At 45.0% G+C, this 18515-nt stretch overlaps 3 protein-coding genes across 3 annotated transcripts; 2 read left to right on the top strand and 1 right to left on the bottom strand.

The window, feature by feature from the left end:
* Positions 1 to 7388: 7388 nt before the first annotated feature.
* Positions 7389 to 11575, top strand: Triagg1_4125 (uncharacterized protein; the record flags this gene model as incomplete). The annotated part of the gene is made up of 2 exons (XM_062898494.1): positions 7389 to 9194; positions 9275 to 11575. The coding sequence occupies 2 exons, from the start codon at positions 7389 to 7391 to the stop codon at positions 11573 to 11575; spliced, it is 4107 nt and encodes a 1368-aa protein (XP_062757145.1).
* Positions 11576 to 12408: 833 nt separating this feature from the next.
* Triagg1_4124 (uncharacterized protein) lies at positions 12409 to 13986 on the bottom strand (the record flags this gene model as incomplete). Its single annotated transcript, XM_062898493.1, has 1 exon — positions 12409 to 13986. One exon carries the CDS (start codon positions 13984 to 13986, stop codon positions 12409 to 12411), a length of 1578 nt encoding a protein of 525 aa, XP_062757144.1.
* Positions 13987 to 17634: 3648 nt separating this feature from the next.
* On the top strand, positions 17635 to 18249 carry Triagg1_4123 (uncharacterized protein; the record flags this gene model as incomplete). The annotated part of the gene is made up of 1 exon (XM_062898492.1): positions 17635 to 18249. One exon carries the CDS (start codon positions 17635 to 17637, stop codon positions 18247 to 18249), a length of 615 nt encoding a protein of 204 aa, XP_062757143.1.
* Positions 18250 to 18515: the final 266 nt, after the last annotated feature.

Genomic DNA, 18515 nt, shown 5'->3' with positions numbered 1-18515 from the left:
TAGTAGTATATAATCCTTATATATTATCTTATTTAATATATAATAGTCTATATAAAAGTATAATTTACCTCCCTTTTTTAAAATAAATAATATTAATATACCTTAAGAACTTATAGATTAATATATTTAGCTTTATTATAATACCTACTTAATATATTTTTATAATACTTTTAACTTTTTTTTTATTAAAAAGTAAATAAGTTTTTAAAAAAACTTTACTTTTAACTTTAGATTTATTATATATATTAATTTTTATAAAAGTATTAGCTTTATTATTAATTTTAAGTTAAATACTTTTACTTTATTTATATATTTTATAAGTAAAGGCTTTATAGCTTTCTCTTAAAGTAAAGTTATAAAAATATTTTAGTTTATAATAGTATTAATATTAAAATATATAATAATTAATTTAACTTAAGTTTCTTTTACTTAAGTATATACTTATTACTTAAAAGTTATTATTATTAAAGTTTTTATTAATATTAAGTATTAAAAAAAATTATCTTTAGTAATAATAATAAAATTTATTTAATTATACTATAGTTTTCTTAAAATAATATTATTAAGTATTTTTATTATTATAAAACTTATAAATATCTATTTTTTAACTCCTTAGTTATTTTTTATCCTTAAAAGCTAAAAGGTATATTTATATATTTTACCTAAGTTTTTATATACTAAAGTAATTACTAAGTTATTATTAAGTATTATTAAAGTATTTCTTATTAAGTATTTACTTAATATATTAATATTACTTTTAGTATTAAAAATAATAATTTTTAACTTTTATATTTTTTTTACTTATACTTATACTTTTTTTTTTATTATAAAAAATATAATAAGTAATAGTTTAAATAAGTAAAACTTACTTTCTTAGGCCCTCCTTAAGGTAATTAATTTAAGATTTAAGCTTTATATTAAGTTAACTAAAATACTTACTTAAGGGTTATTATAATACTTTATAATATATTTTTTATTTTTATAATATAAGTAATTTAGCTTTTTATAATTTCTAAAATAATACTTAAGAGTTTTATATTTATAATATATAATATTTAATAAAAATTTATACTTTTTTTATTTAAAAGTAACTAAAGGGTTATTAATTAAGATATTATTTTTTATTTAGCCTAAGGTTTATTTTAGTATAGCTAAGACTTTTTTTTTTATATATAAAGTATAAAAAGTAAGCTTACTTTTTTTAAAATAAATAATATTTTTTTTTTTTTATTTATCCCCTTTACTAAGGCTATTAATAATTAACTTTATCCTAAAGTATTTTTTATAAAGATTTTACTATATAGTAAAAAGTTTTTTATAAAAAATATACTTTTTTATTTTTAAAAATACTTTTTAAAAAAAAATTAAGATTTTATAATTATTATTTATATAATATAAAATTTTATTATTAGCTTTTTTAAATTATTTAATAAACTTTTTTATAATTTTACTTTTCTTTTAATATATAATATTTAATACCTTTTTTTTATTAATAATATAAAATTAAGTATTTTTAACTTAATTTTTATATTACCTTAGGTATTATATATAAGTAATATTATTATAATTTTATTAAAGTTTTTTTTTAAAATAATTAATTTAATATTATTAAGCTTTTTTTTTAAAATAAAAGCTTATTATAAAAACCTTATATATTTTATTAATAATCCTTTTAAATATAAATAAAGTATTAAATTTAAAAATATAATTTTAGTATTTTTCTTAAGTTTTTTTTTTAAATATAAGCTTTAGAAAATATAATTTTTAATCTTTTATATAATTTATTAACTTTTTTATAAGTTTTTCTTTAAAAGTTATAATAAATAACTTAAAAAAAAGCCTTTTTTATAAAAAAAATATTTTAAATTTTTTATTTTAAAAATTAATAAAATTTACTAAATATTAAATAAACTTTTTTTTTTAATTTTTTTTTATAATAAAAACTATAAAACTAAATAATTTATTTTTAATTAAAAAAATATATTATTTTTTAAAAAAGGCTAAAGAATTTAAAATAATAAATTAAAAATTATATTAAATATTAAAAATTAAAATATTAATTTAAAAAGTAAATTTTTTTTTAAAAAGTACTATATAAAGTATAAGGCTTTATTATATATTTTTAAAATATAATTAACTTCTTACTTACTTTTAAGTAATAGCCTTTATTATTTTTACTTTAATAATCTTTTACTTTTTAAAAAAAAAATAAACTTATTAAAAATAGTAGTATATAAAAAAGTAATAAAGTTAAAGAGAGGTTTTAGTTATTATAAAGGGATAAAGTAGCTAAAAGGTATATAATAATTATATTTATTTCTAACCTTCTCTAAAACTAAGGGGATTTATGCTTTTTTATATAGTAAATCCTAGCTGTGACTAGCCTCTAAGCGGCGACTTCAGCAGCACTCGCCGGCTCCATGGCTCCATAATGCCTCTTCCTTCCTTGGACCCCTGACAGAATACCATACATGTGTACTTTGAACGACTACCCTCCCAGAATCAACGAAAATTATTCTGTTGCTGAGGCTGAGGCTGTAGCTGTGGAAGATATATTATGGCAGAACGCACGGCAGGCATGTTCCTCTGCCTGCATTTAACCCATTTCCCTTCATCAACATCACTTTGGCCAAGCTCATCCCACCCTGATCGCTCCGGTTATGAAGCACTGTACACTTCACGCGTTGAAACAATGACGAAACTCACTTACGCCTACGTCGATCAGTTGAAAGGCCTCAGCCACCAGTGTCTGACAGTATTCTTCCTCCTCTATCGTGGTAGTCTTGAGGTAGTTGATCGCGTCTGATCATTTGTAATGAATGACGCATAAGCTTTCCGTACGCTTCTTTCTCTTGTGCTTCTCTCGTTGGCCAAATGATATCCCTGGGCGTCTTCACTAGGCCTCACTATTCGCTCATTGATGCAACACCACGAAGATTACTAACACCATATTCGTACCGTTTTTTTTAGACACAGTTCACGAATATCCGGAGAAGCAACACGTTTATACTTCTAGCTGGACTAAACAGAAGGCAGTTATTTCTCGCTTCCGCTGCGTTCCGTTTCGAGAAACGTTTCTGAGTGCCAGGAAGTTTTAGTAAATATATCACAATCCCCAATTGTCATGTGAACGGCTGGCGAAGGAGGGTTCAGAACTCCCTTGCCACCCGAGCAACTTCTCCGCCACCACCTATATTAAGAGGTGGGTAAAAAGGAACTGCAAGTATATACGAAATAACAACAGGAACGATAATAGGTACCCAGCGTTATACAAGGCCGGCAAATGGGGCCTCTACGAGGCACCCTCTATACCTCCCGAGCTACACCTCCCACGCCCAGTCCTACATAGATTACTTACCGAAAGGACTAGATATAGCAATTTCCTAGAGTGCTATAAAAGATTCAGGTACAAAGCTGGACCAACCTGCAAGTGCGCTGAACTACAGACACAGGGATACTTCATAAAGTACCGCATAATAGCACCCTTCCTCCCAGATGTTCTAGAGAAGGAAGCGCGCTTTAGAGTAACTCATATCTAATACCTCCTCAGTAGCACAGGATATAAGAACTTCCAGAAACTAGTGGAGGACATAAGCCCCTACGCCCCCCCTTTTCCTTTGTCATGTCGAAACATAGCGAACGCTTGATCTGAACTCGGCAACTTATACTGTCCTAGTGCCTAGATAAGGATTTATGTAACTAGCCTATTCAGTGGACGTTAATAATAAAACAAACAAACAAATAAATAATGATTGTTATGTGACTTCACTTCACCTAGGTAGCTAGGTCTCCTCCTCGCTCTCCTGTCTAGTCATTCTCTCTCCATCTTTATCACAATCCAGATTTTAGTCACAAAGCCTGATTCTTTGCATTTGAGCTTAGTGCCTTTGGTCCTTTTGTGTATTTTCTCTCCTCGCTTGTTTGTTCATTCATGATCCCCAACTTGATCCCTCGCGCGCTTCTTGAATTCTGTCTTTCCAAATCACTGTCCTCTTCCAGACATTAACCAAAGGAGCTGAATATCGGTCGTAACGACCGACAATCACGCCCGTACCTCCGCAATCTGCTGCACCATAGTATTGGGATTTCCGTCCCCAAGTATCGCCGGTTGCTGCTGGTGCAGGGCAGAAAGGGGTCTGAAAAAAGTCCTGTCACATAGCATGTCCAGCATCGCACCAAGTGTAGCTGGTAGCGGCAGTTGGTTCGCCGCGGGAGAGTACGGCATTGCCATTGCTGTCGCCGTGTTGGAAAGTGGTGTCGTCACATTGACATATGCCTGCGTAAAGGCATTTCCGCCTCTACCTGCATTATTTTCATGCTCATTATTGCCGAAGACTTCTTCATATGTCCGTCGTTGGCCCTGCGTGTTTGGCATGATGAAGGCGTTCGTCAAGGCTGATATAGTGGGCGTTGGAGGATTATTATACTGCGAACACGTTCGCTCATCTGCAACTATGATAGTAAACACTCAGCTATTAAGCACCCAAGTTGACGGTTATTTAACACTCCAGTCACTGCGTAGAGTTCAAGTGATGAAACAAGTCGTGTCTGCCACTATCATTACATACCTAGTAGTACTTAGTTTCTACTACGCTGGCTAGATGCTTCCTCCTAGTATCTAATGCTATAGCTACATCCTTCTAGCATCTGCTATTGTAGCTATATCTATTTAGTATCTGCTACTAAAGTTACATCTATTCACTTATATCTACTACTATAACTATATTTCTCTACTATATGCTACTTTAGCTATATTTCTCTAGTATCTACTACTATAGCTATCCGCCTCACTTCGACTATGTACTTGGAAACAATTGACAATGAAGTGCTCGCGCGCACTTGGGCTTGTGTGTCTGGTCCTGAAAATAAGAATCCTATTTTTAACAAAAGATTCGACAGTATAGAGAGCTTTACTGCCACTTTCAACGATACAAATCTTGGGTTTCCGCCTGGTTTATTGGAAGCAATAAACGCACCGTCGACGCCGCCAATCGAATTCTTCAAAAGCTACTTGTTGATGGACCTGACCGTTGGGGTGTATATGCAATCTCCCTTAAGAAACCTGATTGCATCCCGCACTTTTATATTGGCTCAGGTACTCAAGCTGAACAGGCTCTTTTAGCCCGGCTAAGACAATACGATAGTGGTACAGGTCTTTCGAGGCTTCTTCGCAAGCGCATTGCCGATAAATACATGATCACGTACATGGGAGTACTTTGCTGGCTACCCATTCTTTCTGCCGATGATGTTCCCAAGCTACGATTTCTTGTTATTGCTTTGGAAGCAATACTCTCTTTCTTGTTCTAGGCGATGCAATCGAGAAAGAAGGATTACAAGATGGGTTCCTCTTGCCCTTGGCCGCGAGATTCGTTTACTTACAATGGACTCTGTACACATAACGCACTTTTTGAGACCATTGTCGGCGACCTTGAGCTGTCACCAGAAGAACTGGAGATTGTGGCTGCTGTTAGGAGTGACAGGGCACGAAGATTAATCCCCAGTTTATCGAAAGTTACCCAAGTTCAATAAGGAGATGCGATATTAAGCTCGTTGATACCAAAAGCAAAAGCTTAGAGAGGGAAAACAGGCGGGTACTGGAGAATCTGAAGGAATACACAGCTGGACAAGACCATTTCTTCACATTGGCCGAGGGAGCAAAGTACAGCTGTGTTATCTGCAGATACGGATTCCGTTCAACGCAGAGGCTGCTATTATGTACACATGCTATTGAAACCTCTGTGATTATCCGACCAATATCAAAGGGAGTCTCAAGAAGTATTGAAAAGCAAGGCTCACCTAGCAAAAGAGGCCGAGGCCAGGTGAAATAGCAACATCAATGCCGGCGTTGACACAGAGTCCGCTATTGTGTATAACAGGTTCCATTACAATCTGTGTGACTATTTGAGTATGGGCAAAGAGAACTTCGAGCACCATAAAAAGGCAAGGTTCACTGGAAAAGGAGGCTGAGGGTGACACAGAGATGATTATTGTATACAAATACCATTGCAGCCTCTGTAACTTTTCGGCTGGCGGAGAGGGAAACTTAGACTCATTAACGTCAATAGTCCTGATAATATAGCTAGCTTTCTAATTTACTTTCCAGGTAGTATTCTGTCTCCTCCTAACAAAGCCAGTTCTTATATCTAAACCTGGGAAATACTATCAGATACTAGAGAAATATAGCCATAGTAGAAGATATTAGATAAATATAAGTATAGTAGTAAAGACTAAGTACAAATAGCTATAGTAGCAGATATTAGTGATATATATCTATAGTAGAAAATATTAAATAAATATAGCTGCAGTAGCAGATATTAGATATATATGTATGTATGAATATATAGGTAGTAGCAGGTAGTACTGGAATATATAGGTGAAATGTCAAGGCATCTCTGAAGAATGTTTTATTTGCTGGCTGCTGGCTGCGGCATGATAAGTGAAAATAAAGAGTATTCGAGCCTCCTAGGAACAGCTGGCCGAGACATTGCAAGGCCTCGCTGAGAACGATGTGTGGAAGCTTGATAGTAAGCTGCAGGAGCAAGACCACCACGTGGAGAGACTAGCTAAATTGTCTAGCCGAGGCTGGCCAATATTCGTATTATCATGTGATTAATATAACACTGGCCAAGAATCGGAACAATTGATGCTGTGAAGACTCGCCTACTTGTATATGAGAAAGAAAGGTTATACCTCAGGTCAAATTTGAGCAATGTAAATATAGATGGGTAATGTGTCTTGTATTAGCACTGGATCAATGGGTGAAACACGCGTAAACATGGAGATCGACCTGAGTCGTAGATCCGACGCTATTATGTGCCGCGAGTCTTAGTCTGCGCCTCGTTCCTCGCTTCTTACATGGCGTTCATATGACTTAAAGTGATATATATGAAGGGCATATGAAAAAGATTACGCACATCTTCTAATACACAATGAAATCAGTTACCAGCCCTCTCGTGAAGCTCAATGGATGCAGAAGAAGTGAGTTGAGAGAGCTACGGATTTCGGATTGTGCTTGATTCTACTTCCGTCGGGGTAACAAGGATCGGATCCACAGAACTAACGAAATGCTCGGCCTAACATGATATGAACCATCAAGTCCTCATGCATGAGCTCCTTCATCGATCCTTCTCGCCATGCCTTCTTTCCCACTCCCTCTGCAAGGGAAGAATCTTTGCCCTGTCGAGTTGATTTGGCAGGTCGTGATCCTGGCGCTCTTCAGCCACTCCATCAACCAGCGAAGCGTCCGGCTATATACTTTAGGTGATGATTGTCAGCATTTTGTTTTGTTTCTCAGTGCCACAGACGCCCAAAGAAGCTGTCATCATGCCCGCATTTTGACTAGCTAGAAAGCCACATTATCGAACCAAGCAGCGGCGGATCCAGTCGAAATGGCTCTGACAGCTGGCGAGAGCAAGGAGGAAGCTCTTGGACGTATTGCCGCGATAGATGTTGAAAAGGCCGAGCTTGCAAGCACAACCGATACGTCGCTCGATGTGCCCATCAGCCACGTCAAACTCGACCGGAACCGCTTTTCCGTCGCCGGCGCAGCGAATCTGTCTCTCGACGATGTCGAAGCCGTCGATGTCGAAGCCGTCGATGTTCAGATTCGGGGACTGGCCATCTCCGTAGATACAGCGCCTTCATGGCTTGATCCTGGCACATATCCCGAATTATTCTCCGCCGGATTCAAGACTGCGCCTCGTATCAAGACCTTGCTGCATTCCGTCGATGCGGACCTCAAGCCCGGGACTCTGACGGCCATCATTGGGGGCAGCGGTTCGGGAAAGACCACGCTGCTTAATAATCTGGCTGAAAGAGTTGTCAGCTCGAGATTGAGCCAACAAGGCCTGGCGGTATTCAACGGGCAGATGGGTGTGAACAGTGTTAGACACGCCTATGTTATGCAGCAGGATATCCTGCTGCCGACTTTGACGGTTCGGGAGACTCTAAGATACTCGGCTGATCTGCGACTGCCATCGTCTACCAGCGCCCAAGACCGCGAGAGGATCGTCGAGGAGGTCATTCGTGAATTGGGTCTCAAAGAATGCGCCAACACACGTATAGGAAATAGCCAGCACCGCGGCTGCTCGGGAGGGGAGAAGAGACGTGTGAGCATCGGAGTACAGCTTTTGTCGAATCCATCCGTGTTGTTCCTCGATGAACCCACCACCGGATTGGACGCAACAAGCGCCTTCCAGCTCATCAGGACCCTAAAGGCCCTGGCCCAAAAAGGCAGAAACATTATCACGACAATTCATCAGCCTCGGTCTGAGATTTGGGACCTCTTCGACAACCTCATCATCCTATCCAAGGGAAGCCCGGTCTTCTCCGGCCCCGTCTCCGAATGTCTCCCATGGTTCAAGGATCTGGGCCACCAGCTGCCTCCGTTTGTGAACCCGGCAGAATTCGTCATTGACATTGCTGCCGTGGACAATCGTACCCCAGAGCTAGAGGCCGAAACTTCCACCCGCCTCGAAAGCCTGAAAGCAGCATGGAGGATAGAGAGCGAAGGCCGCTTCCCGGCACTACAGGGCATCGCCGAGATGAAGCGGAACAAACACTCAAAAGCAACGACCCACGCCGGATTCCTCCGCCAGGTACGCATCTTAACAGATCGTACCCTAAAGGTCACATACCGAGATCCCCTTGGCATGACTGCGTCTATACTAGAAGCCATCATCATGGGACTCGTGATAGGCTACCTGTTCTACAATGTCGGCCGCGATCAGGCTGGCATTAGATCTAGGGAAGGTCTCCTATACATATGCGTTGGTCTTCAGGGCTATTTGATCCTGATGTTTGAAACGTACCGCCTGACTATCGATATGCCAACATTTGATCGCGAGTCTTCAGAACACTGCGTCGATGCCGTGCCCTACATCTTGTCACGACGACTGGCACGACTCGTGACGGAGGATTTCCCTGTTCCTTTCCTGTTCTCTCTCATTCTGTACTTCATGGCCGGATTTGATCACGATGCTGCCAAGTTCTTCACGTTCTTCAGTATCAGCTTCGTCAACCATTTTGCTTGCATCATGTGCGCATTCACATGTGTCGTGACAGTCAGACACTTCCCGGGTGCTAGTTTGATTGCCAATTTCGCTTTTACGCTGCAGAGCATAGCATGTGGTATATTCATCCAAGTTGATACTATTCCAGTCTATGTTCGATGGCTAAAGTGGGTGACTTGGTCGGTAAGTTCCCCTTCTATACTCTCAGAAATCATACACTTGAAGTCCCTAGTATGTATAATGAGCTAATCGCAGTACCACAGTTTTACACCTTTGGAGCGTATTGTGGCAACGAGTTCCAAGGCAGCTTCTACGACTGTCCCGAACCGGGTGGACTATCGAATCCGGCATGCCTTCAGTATACAGGAGACTACATCATGTCCTCACTCGGATTCCCCAGAAATTGGATTGCTCGCCCGATTGTCTGCCTTGCGGCGTTTGTCATCTTCTTCTTCATACTATCGGCGATTGGGTTACACTATATCAAGGTGGAAATGACCATAGCTCGGCCACGAGTGTCAGATACGGATCTGTCAGCCGGAAAGGAAAAGATGACGGCAAGGTCTATTGCAGAGGTTCGCACCATCGATGTTGAGCTGGAGAATTTCTCCCTTGATCTTGATAAAAGAGCTGCCAATGGCAAAAGGCTGCCCCGAAAAACCATTGTCAAGCCAATCAATGTGACCTTCCAGGCCGGTACCTTGAATATCATCATGGGTCCATCTGGAAGCGGGAAAACATCTCTTCTCAACTCAATGGCACTCCGGCTCCGAAACTCAATAAGCACTCACTATCGTCCATCCGGCAAAATGTCTTTCAACGGAGCAGTTCCGTCGGCATCAGTCGTTCGGTCTGTCTGCTCCTATGTCTGCCAGGATGATGACGCTCTGTTACCTTCGTTGACGGTTCGTGAGACATTGAGGTTTTCTGCCGCGCTACGATTGCCCTCATTTATGAGCAAAGAAGAAAAGTATCGTCGCGCCGAGGAGATCCTTATGAAAATGGGGTTGAAAGATTGCGCAGACAATCTGATTGGTAACGACTTGGTCAAGGGCATCTCAGGAGGAGAAAAGCGGCGAGTGTCCATCGCTGTGCAGATCCTCACAGATCCTCGCATCCTTCTCCTAGACGAACCAACATCCGGATTGGACGCCTTCACTGCAAACTCGATCATGGAAGTTCTTCAAGGACTTGCCCAAGAAGGAAGAACATTAATTCTAACGATTCATCAGCCTCGATCAGACCTGTTCAAACACTTTGGCAATGTGCTGCTCCTTGCCCGTGGTGGTGCGCCAGCCTATGCTGGTCGCGCCAAAGACATGCTCAGTTATTTTAATAGGCAGGGATACCAATGTCCTCAGCATTCAAACCCGGCGGACTTTGCCTTGGATATGATTACTGTTGACTTGCAACGCGACGATAGGGAAGCGGAGAGTAGAGATAGGGTTGAAAAGCTCATTGAGGAATGGAAAAGATATTCATCTGGAGGAGACAAGGAGCAGCAATGGAAGAAGGAAGAAGGGTCAAGGCTTCCAGAGATAACTGAGACCGATGAACTGGACGAAAAGGAAGAACTTGACGATGGAGACGTAGCAGCGGTGAACGACAACAGCGAACCTCTGCCAAAGATTCAGTCTGCCACTTCTCGCAAGTCCTTCAACAAGGCCAACCTTTCAACGCCAGCAGAACTGGGCGCTCTTGTCCATAAGCGTGCTTCCCTCGCCACTGCTGTTCCCCTGCTTCTGCATCGCGCCGTCATCAACACGCGCCGGCAGCCTCAGCTCATCATGGCTCGCACAATGCAAGTCGTAGGACTGGCCATCATCTTCGCCCTCTTCTTTGCACCACTGCATCACGACTACTACGCGGTGCAGAACTGGATGGGCTTCATACAGGAGGTCGGGGCCTTTTACTTTGTCGGTATGCTGCAAAACGTGGCCATCTATCCCACCGAGCGAGACGTCTTCTACCGAGAGGACGACGATGGCGTGTACAGTGTGGACGCGTTTCTGCTTTCCTACACAATCCTCGAGGTTCCCTTTGAGATTCTTAGCTGTCTTCTTTTCGGCATCTTGATGTGTCTCGCTGTCGGCCTCCCCAGGACCGCGACCATGTACTTTGTCTCCGTCTTTGGCTGCTTCGGGATAGTCTCCTGTGGCGAGAGTCTTGGAATCATGTTCAACACCATCGTCAACCATACCGGCTTCGCCGTCAACATCATGGGAATGTTTCTCTCCATTGCTACCGCCATGGCCGGTGTGCTGTCTATCAACGCCCCAAAGGCTTTCAAGGCGCTCAACTACCTCTCGCCCATCCGGTATGCAACACGCTCGATCGCTCCCTATGCCTTGCGAGACGAAACCTTTTACTGCAAGCCGGGGCAGCAGCTTGCAGATGGTATCTGCCCCATCACGACGGGCAAACAGATTCTCCAGCTGTATGATTTTGACGACAATCCGGTGGTGAACGTGGCGGCTTTGGCTGGGTGCTTGGTTGTATACCGACTGCTGGCTTGGCTCTTGTTGAGGCTGGCGAGGACAAGATGGGGCGGATCCAAGAAATAGGATCAATTGTTATTTCGATTCTTTTGCACATGATGCACTCTGATGCGAGGCCATCTATATAAAGCGCCAGGTATTAATGTGAATAGGTACGCAGCTTGGTAGTAATTTTTTAAGATGTTTCACTGTATCTAGGTACTACCTATCGATAGACGGAGGCCAATCTTTAATCCGGCAACAATATAATACATGATACCTCTGCTGGATGCACCCGTGATCCCTCACACATCAACATGACCAACACACACAATATTACGTTAAGCTCAAACGTTATCCTCTTAACACATTAACTCTCCAATTGTCCATTCCAGCATCCCATCTTCTGTCAGCCACGATCCCTCGACAAATCACATCGTCAGATTCTCGCGCTACCGGTTGACGTCATTTGCACCGAGACATGATCGACGAATGATGGACCGGAATCGCCTCCCTTGCATCTCAGCCTCTGTCCAGACCCCACAAACAAGTGCGGTCAGGCATCGATTCTTTGACTGCACTCGGTACAAAAATAGCAAATGTCTCGCAATCTATACGCATGTATATGGGATCCTACACACTTGACTTCAACTTGGTTCCTCAAATCGAATGCCATTACTACCTATTACCTGGCCGTATATCCCACAAATCTCAACAGTGCTTTCTACGCTGTAATAAATGCAAACCATGTACGTGCAATGCATGTATGCCAAAAAACCAAAACTTAACATGCCAGAAACGCCCGCCCGCTCACACTTGAATATGCCATCTACCTCGTCCGTCTATTCGTTCATGCGCATGTCCCCCGGCTCCAAATCAAAAGCATTGACAAAATCATAGAATCATGCGTTTCGTATCGTTTACAAAGTTCTCTTCTCGGTGATGGACTCGCCAAAGGGCCTGCTAGCGAGAAAGCCGTCGCCGGGAGCCTCCAGATCAAACACCTTGCGGCCACGAAGCCACGTCTCCATGACCCGACCGGTGAATTTGTGGCCTTGCCAGGGTGAACAGCGGTTCTTCCAGCGCATGTCGCCCTGGGTAAAAGTCCAGACGTGCGTATCGTCGAAGACGCAAATGTCGGCGTCCATTCCAACCCTAAGGGCGCCTTTGCGGTGAGAGAGACCGACCTGCTCAGCGGTTGCTTGACAGCAGAGGCGGACCATGTCGACGATGGTTGGTGCCTTGGATGTCTCGGAGCGCTGCTTGGCAGCGGTATGAAGGATGGGCAGGCCGAGGCCGACGGAGGAGATGCCGCCCCAGGCAGCGAAGAAATCACCGCGGGCAACAGTCTTGGTTGGTGGCAGGTCCTTGTGACTGTTGACATCAAGACCCGAATCCGAATGGGGAATTGCAGGTCTCTCGAGGTGGTCGGGCAGCAGTTTCAGCTGAGGTGTACACGGTGAGTGGTCAGAGACGACGGTACGGATACACGAGTCGTCGGCCACCAGCTCCTCCCAGAGGCCGTCTCGGTTATTGGCCTCACGGATGGGAGGGCAGCACTTGTGTCTCGTGTCGCCCTTTTCAATTTCTTCAGCTGATAGCCCCAGATAGTGGAAGCAAGTCTCAGCAGTGATGTTGACTCCCCTCTGACGAGCAGCCTTGAGAATTGGAATCGCTTGCGTCGCCGACAGGTGGACAATATGGAGGTGCAGCGAGGGAGCGATATGGGCATGTGCAAGGATTTCCTCGATAGCATAGGTCTCGAAAGCAGGAGGCCGCGACTCGAGAAATGTGCTGTAGGCAGTCAATTCGCCTTTGGGAGCCGCAGGAGGATCAGACGTTAGGACGGCGTCACCAACAGAATCGGCAATGGGGGGGATCATCTCAGCATGGAACATCAGAGTGGTCGGTTCATGCTTGAGCGTCTCCATGGCCAACGCCACATCCTTGGCTGATACGGCAGGAAACTCCTCGACGCCAGATTCAATGAGGAAGCCCTTGAATCCTCTAACACCAGCCTCTACGAGAGGTTTCAGCTGGTCTGCGTTCCCAGGAATGACACCGCCGTAGAAGCCTACGTCTACCCAGCACTGGCCATGGCTGGCCTTGAGCTTCTCTTCGAAACCCCGAAGAGTAGTCGTTGGTGGGATGGCATTCAGCGGCATGTCGATAACGGTGGTGACGCCACCGCTTGCCGCTGCTCGAGTTCCGGTCCAGAATCCCTCCCACTCTGTTCGGCCAGGCTCATTCAGGTGGACATGAGCATCCACAAGGCCCGGAAGCAACAGCTTGGGAGAGTGGTCTACATAGGTAGCGCTGGGGGGGAAGGCCGAGGCGGGAAGGATCTCGGGCAGAATGGAGACGATTCTGCCAAGCTCGGGAGATATGCATATGGTCGCCGGAGAGAGGACAAGAGAGTTGTCTGGAAGCGTGAGAACGGCTCGAGTCGAGACGAGGACGGTGAGCGGCCCGACGTTGGAGGTGTGCGTGACGGTCATGGCGACAACTACGGCTTAGTCTTCTAGGCCTGTGCGAGTTAAGATGGGCTCCGAGGATGAGAGACCGCTCTTCCAAACGGTCTTTCACGATGAAAGACAGTAAAGCGAGGTGCACAGCCAGAGCACGATAACTTCACAAACTACGGATGAAGAGGGGTAAAGAAGAGAAATAAGAAAGGAGGCAAAGAGACGGGACTTCCAGGCGATGCAAGCCGCATCGTCGGCCGGAGCCGATGACGCTCCAGAGCAGTCTAAGCCATATCGTGGATAGTGGCTGGCAGGCCTTATCGTGGGATACGATGAGCCGGGGCGAAAGGGACAGATAAGAGGGGCCGGAGATGTGATGCACAACAACGCTTACTCTGGAGTTTTTTCTCCCTACTCCTGCTTCCATATCTACGGACAATCTACGTTGCGTACTCCGCAGCTTCTTTCTCGGGGATGGCCGCCAGCAGAGTTGCAAAGATTTTCACAACGCGGGAGGCAAAAACGAGAAGAAAAAATTCTCTAGCGAAAGTGAAGGGATTCGCAGAACCCGGATGATCACTAGCAAAGGGAGAAAGAAAAAAAAAATCCCCACCCCTTATCGGGCTCGTCCGATGGGCCAGAGCGAGGATGAAGATCAGATTGCCAGGCCATCGGAGACTAAAGGCTTGAGCGCGTGACCAATCAGCATTTGATCGAGTAACAATTACTCGAGACGGCGCGACAAGAGGATAAAGCTGAACGACTTCGGCGGTGTCGGGATTGACGATAAGCGAACGGGCTAGTGGAGGCGTTATCAGTTGGTGGATTCAGGGTCCTTATCGGAAGCGCCACGAGAAGTGGCTGAGAAAGAAGAGCAAGCTGGGCGAAAGTCGTGGCTTGTGTGGTAGTTGGGCTGACTAACGAGGTCACGAGGATGAACAGACGAAGAGATGAAGAAAAGAGAAAGATCATATACAGGTAGTTGGGTTGACTAACGAGGTCGCGAGAAGGAACAGATGGAAAGATGAAAAGAGAAAGATGACTAAGGAGGTCACGAGAAAGAACAGATGAAAAGTGAAGAGAAAGGGAGAAAATCGGAGTTGTGCCGTAGAGCCGAGCATTACATAACACGCCGGGAGGAAGAGTGAGACGCTCCACGTGTTCCGCATGGCCTGGCTAATGCAGGCATCTACAGCTCCGGAGTGCTGCTAACTTGCTAAGTTCAAGGTTATTCTCAGGACCAACAACAATCAACGTTGCGGAGCAGCTTCATGCAAGCGACCGTCCAGCCCATTCGCCACAGCCCTGGAAGATGGCCGAGATGATGTGCCCGAGGCTGGCTAGAGACGGGCAATAGATGCCTTGGCACAATCGATGCGAAACAGCGTCCAAAGTGCCGTCTTCCGCGCGTCTACGAGTACGAAGCACGCTCACGCCAAGTCTTTGGTCCAGTCCACGGCCTGATTTGTTGTTGCCCAACTGTCTATAGCCCAAAATACGAGGCAGTGGTGCCTGGCTGGATGATGGATCAGGCTCTCAGCCATGTCTCAGTTGAGGAGATGAAGCCCGTGAGCATGGCCTACTTATATATCGCTGGGACAGACCTCGAAACCGGGGAAGAATCCCTTGCCGCCAACTTGCTGCTAGTACGACCTCAATCGGTCGTTCCCCGCATGAACAAGGCCGTCCTTTCGGCCTAATCACTGTCACTAACACCCAATGGGCGTCTTTTACGACAGCAAAGTCTCCTTAGCTGCCACGGATATCATCCCGATTCGCACGTCCCCGCTGGGAAGAATGAATGGTTAACCACATGCCGGCAGCATGCTATTTCCACTGGCCCTGTGCATGGACGTGGTATCACTCGGGGATAAGTGTATTGAAGTGCCGGCTTGACTATATACGCATCTTGGTCTTCGTCGGTAATATTAGAGTCTCCCGCGTAGGCACCCGGGGAGCCACTGATTTCCCTTGGCGTGCGGACTGCTTGAAATGGCATGCTTCCTGGGCAGGCCAATGACAATAGTTCACGCTATATGCAGCTGTGCGTGCTTTTTCAACCCCATGGGCTGGAACAGTCCATCGGACATGTTGGTCGAGGAACAAGGTAGGTCATATGGCAACACGTGTTAATGTGCTACGAAGAAGTATCTTGGTTTTGTCAACCCAACGTCAGGGGTGCAGCCATTAGCTTGGAGACGGATCTAAGACCCAAATCACACATGATGGCTGCTGGGACTTGATTGGAACCCAAGTGGGTGGGAATGTCTCAAGCTGGGCTCGTATCGTGATGATGTAGGAGTGCAAGGCAGTACAGGATGCACTCTGGCTCTCAGCGAAGAAAGCAGGATACAAACACCTAGACGTCGAAGGATTTTTATCCCGGTGGTTCATCATGCCGAATCAAGACGCAGTCGGTAAACCTGTGGCCCCTTTTCCCCGACCTGACGCTGTCGTGGCTCGAGTCGAGCCTGGTGCTGAACTTCAGCTTGCAGTCTACTTATGCATCCTTGCTTCTTTTAGCGTACACACTTACTTCAGCCTCACAATCTCGCGTATTCACGCTGGCATCAGATCTACCACGTTCTTGTTTAAGCATGTGAACCTGGTGTTTGAGTCTATCTGTTCGAAGCGGTGAGTCGTTACCGTTTTGCAGGAGCATATGTACTACGTGGTGCTCATACATGACGCTAATTGATTATATATAGTCTAGTGATGGCCATCTCGGGCGTCTTTGCAAGAGATTCTACCTATTGGGCCATTGTCTTGTGTGCCTCCCGCAGCCGGTGTGCCAGGAGACCCATGCTTGCAGTTCACGCTTTACCCCGACAAGGTTGTGCGGCATTCAATGGTCCCTTGCTTCCTGCCAGCTTCGCAATAGCATGTGCCTAGCGTTGCTGCCCGAAAGTCATATACGGGGAGTTGGATGTTTTCATCCTTCTCGGCCAGAGGGGTGAATGTATGGCCCAGTCATCTTGTTAAAGCTTCACCCAAGGTTTGAGAGATGATCAGTTTGGTGGCACGAAACTTGTCAGCTCTTGCTTATAGGGCAAGTGAATGGCCCATTCAGTCATCAGAGCTGAGGGGAGAGGGGAGAGGGGGGTTAGACTGCTTTTCCCAACACTCCCGGATTCGCACACCAGCTAGCCGGACAAGATAGCCGCCCTCCCCGATCGCTGCTAGTTCAGCAGGAGATGTCATCACATTGGCTAGTGCTAACTGGTGGTACTTTGTGCGTGTGTGAACGAGTCCAATCGGCCATGGCCATATACGCGCCAACGAAGAGGGGGCGGCTACGCCATGGCGATTGTCTGCCTGGTTTGTGAGACATTGATCGGCTAAGGCAGTTGTCAAAAGAGGGGAGATGATGGCCGGAGGAGGCCTTGGTCATGACGGGAAAGGTCGAGACCCAGGGACCTTGCAAGCACCTTGGAGTTGACTATATATGAGGCGAGGAACCCTACACGTCCTCGTCTTTTCTCATCAGTCTTGCATCATCCCCTCCTCTTAATCCAAACCCTCAAACGAACCTCTTGTCTCTTCTTCTTCTTCTCCTTCGTCTTCTTTCAGCCATTGTTTACTTCGAACAAGAGATTTTTCGACTCTCATCAACACCACAAACGGAATCAAAACCCCTGCTGCATTTGCATCGTCACACCTGAGATCTCTCAGAGATCAACCATGGCACCCAACACAGATACACACATGCACCCCGTCCCCGAAAGCGACCAAATCCTCCCGCTACATGGCACCCTGGACACGGCTAGCTTCCATCTGCCGACCATCCCCCCGGGTCCCACGGGGCCCATGTCGATGACATCCTATGTCACACCGCACATGCAGCCCTTTCCGACCAACTATGCCATCGGGGCGCCGGCCATGTGGGCTGCCGCGGCCCCCCCTCCGGCTTATTTCCCGTACATGATCGACGCTGCTGGTCAACGTTGGGACGTCGCTTCTTATTCTGATTGCAAAGCCGACTCTGGAGTTGATCAGATCAACGGAGTGGTGATAGTCTGCGACCCGGGGTCCAATGGTGAGGACCTCCAGGCTCCCCGGGGGAAATACTATTACAACGGCTGCAAGAAGCTCGGCACGGGATCACAAATCAACGGCATTGAGATTGTACATCACGGCGGCTCCCCGGCACCGGCGGCGCCCGCTATGCCCGGCCGCTGGGAGAAGATGGACATGCTCACTGCGGAGGGCAGGGAGATTAAGGGGGCGCCCAAGAACCAGATTAATGGTGTTAGGGTTAGGCTGATGAAGAGGTCGGAAATGGGGACCTCGACTTAGATTGGGGGTTTTTAGACGGTTGTTTTGTTACAAATATTGTGTACTTTATATATACCAGCCGATGTCGAGATGATCGAATAGGCACATGAATTGAGAGCGTTTTTGCCTTTTTTGCTTTTACATCCTCTCAGTATATCCAAGTATATTGTGACCAACGACGATAATGTCTAAATGAGCAGCTATAACTACGATGAACATTATTTACGTTGCTCCAAAGCACTGATTGGGCCATCGATCTGGTATCATAGAGCATTAGACACCTGAAC

The sequence above is a fragment of the Trichoderma aggressivum genome, assembly GCF_033847375.1.
Source record: "Trichoderma aggressivum f. europaeum strain CBS 100526 chromosome Unknown scaffold_012, whole genome shotgun sequence".
Taxonomy (NCBI): Eukaryota; Fungi; Ascomycota; class Sordariomycetes; order Hypocreales; family Hypocreaceae; genus Trichoderma; species Trichoderma aggressivum.
The sequence above is the reverse complement of the archived record's forward strand: the minus strand, read 5'-3'. Positions and strand labels throughout refer to the sequence as shown.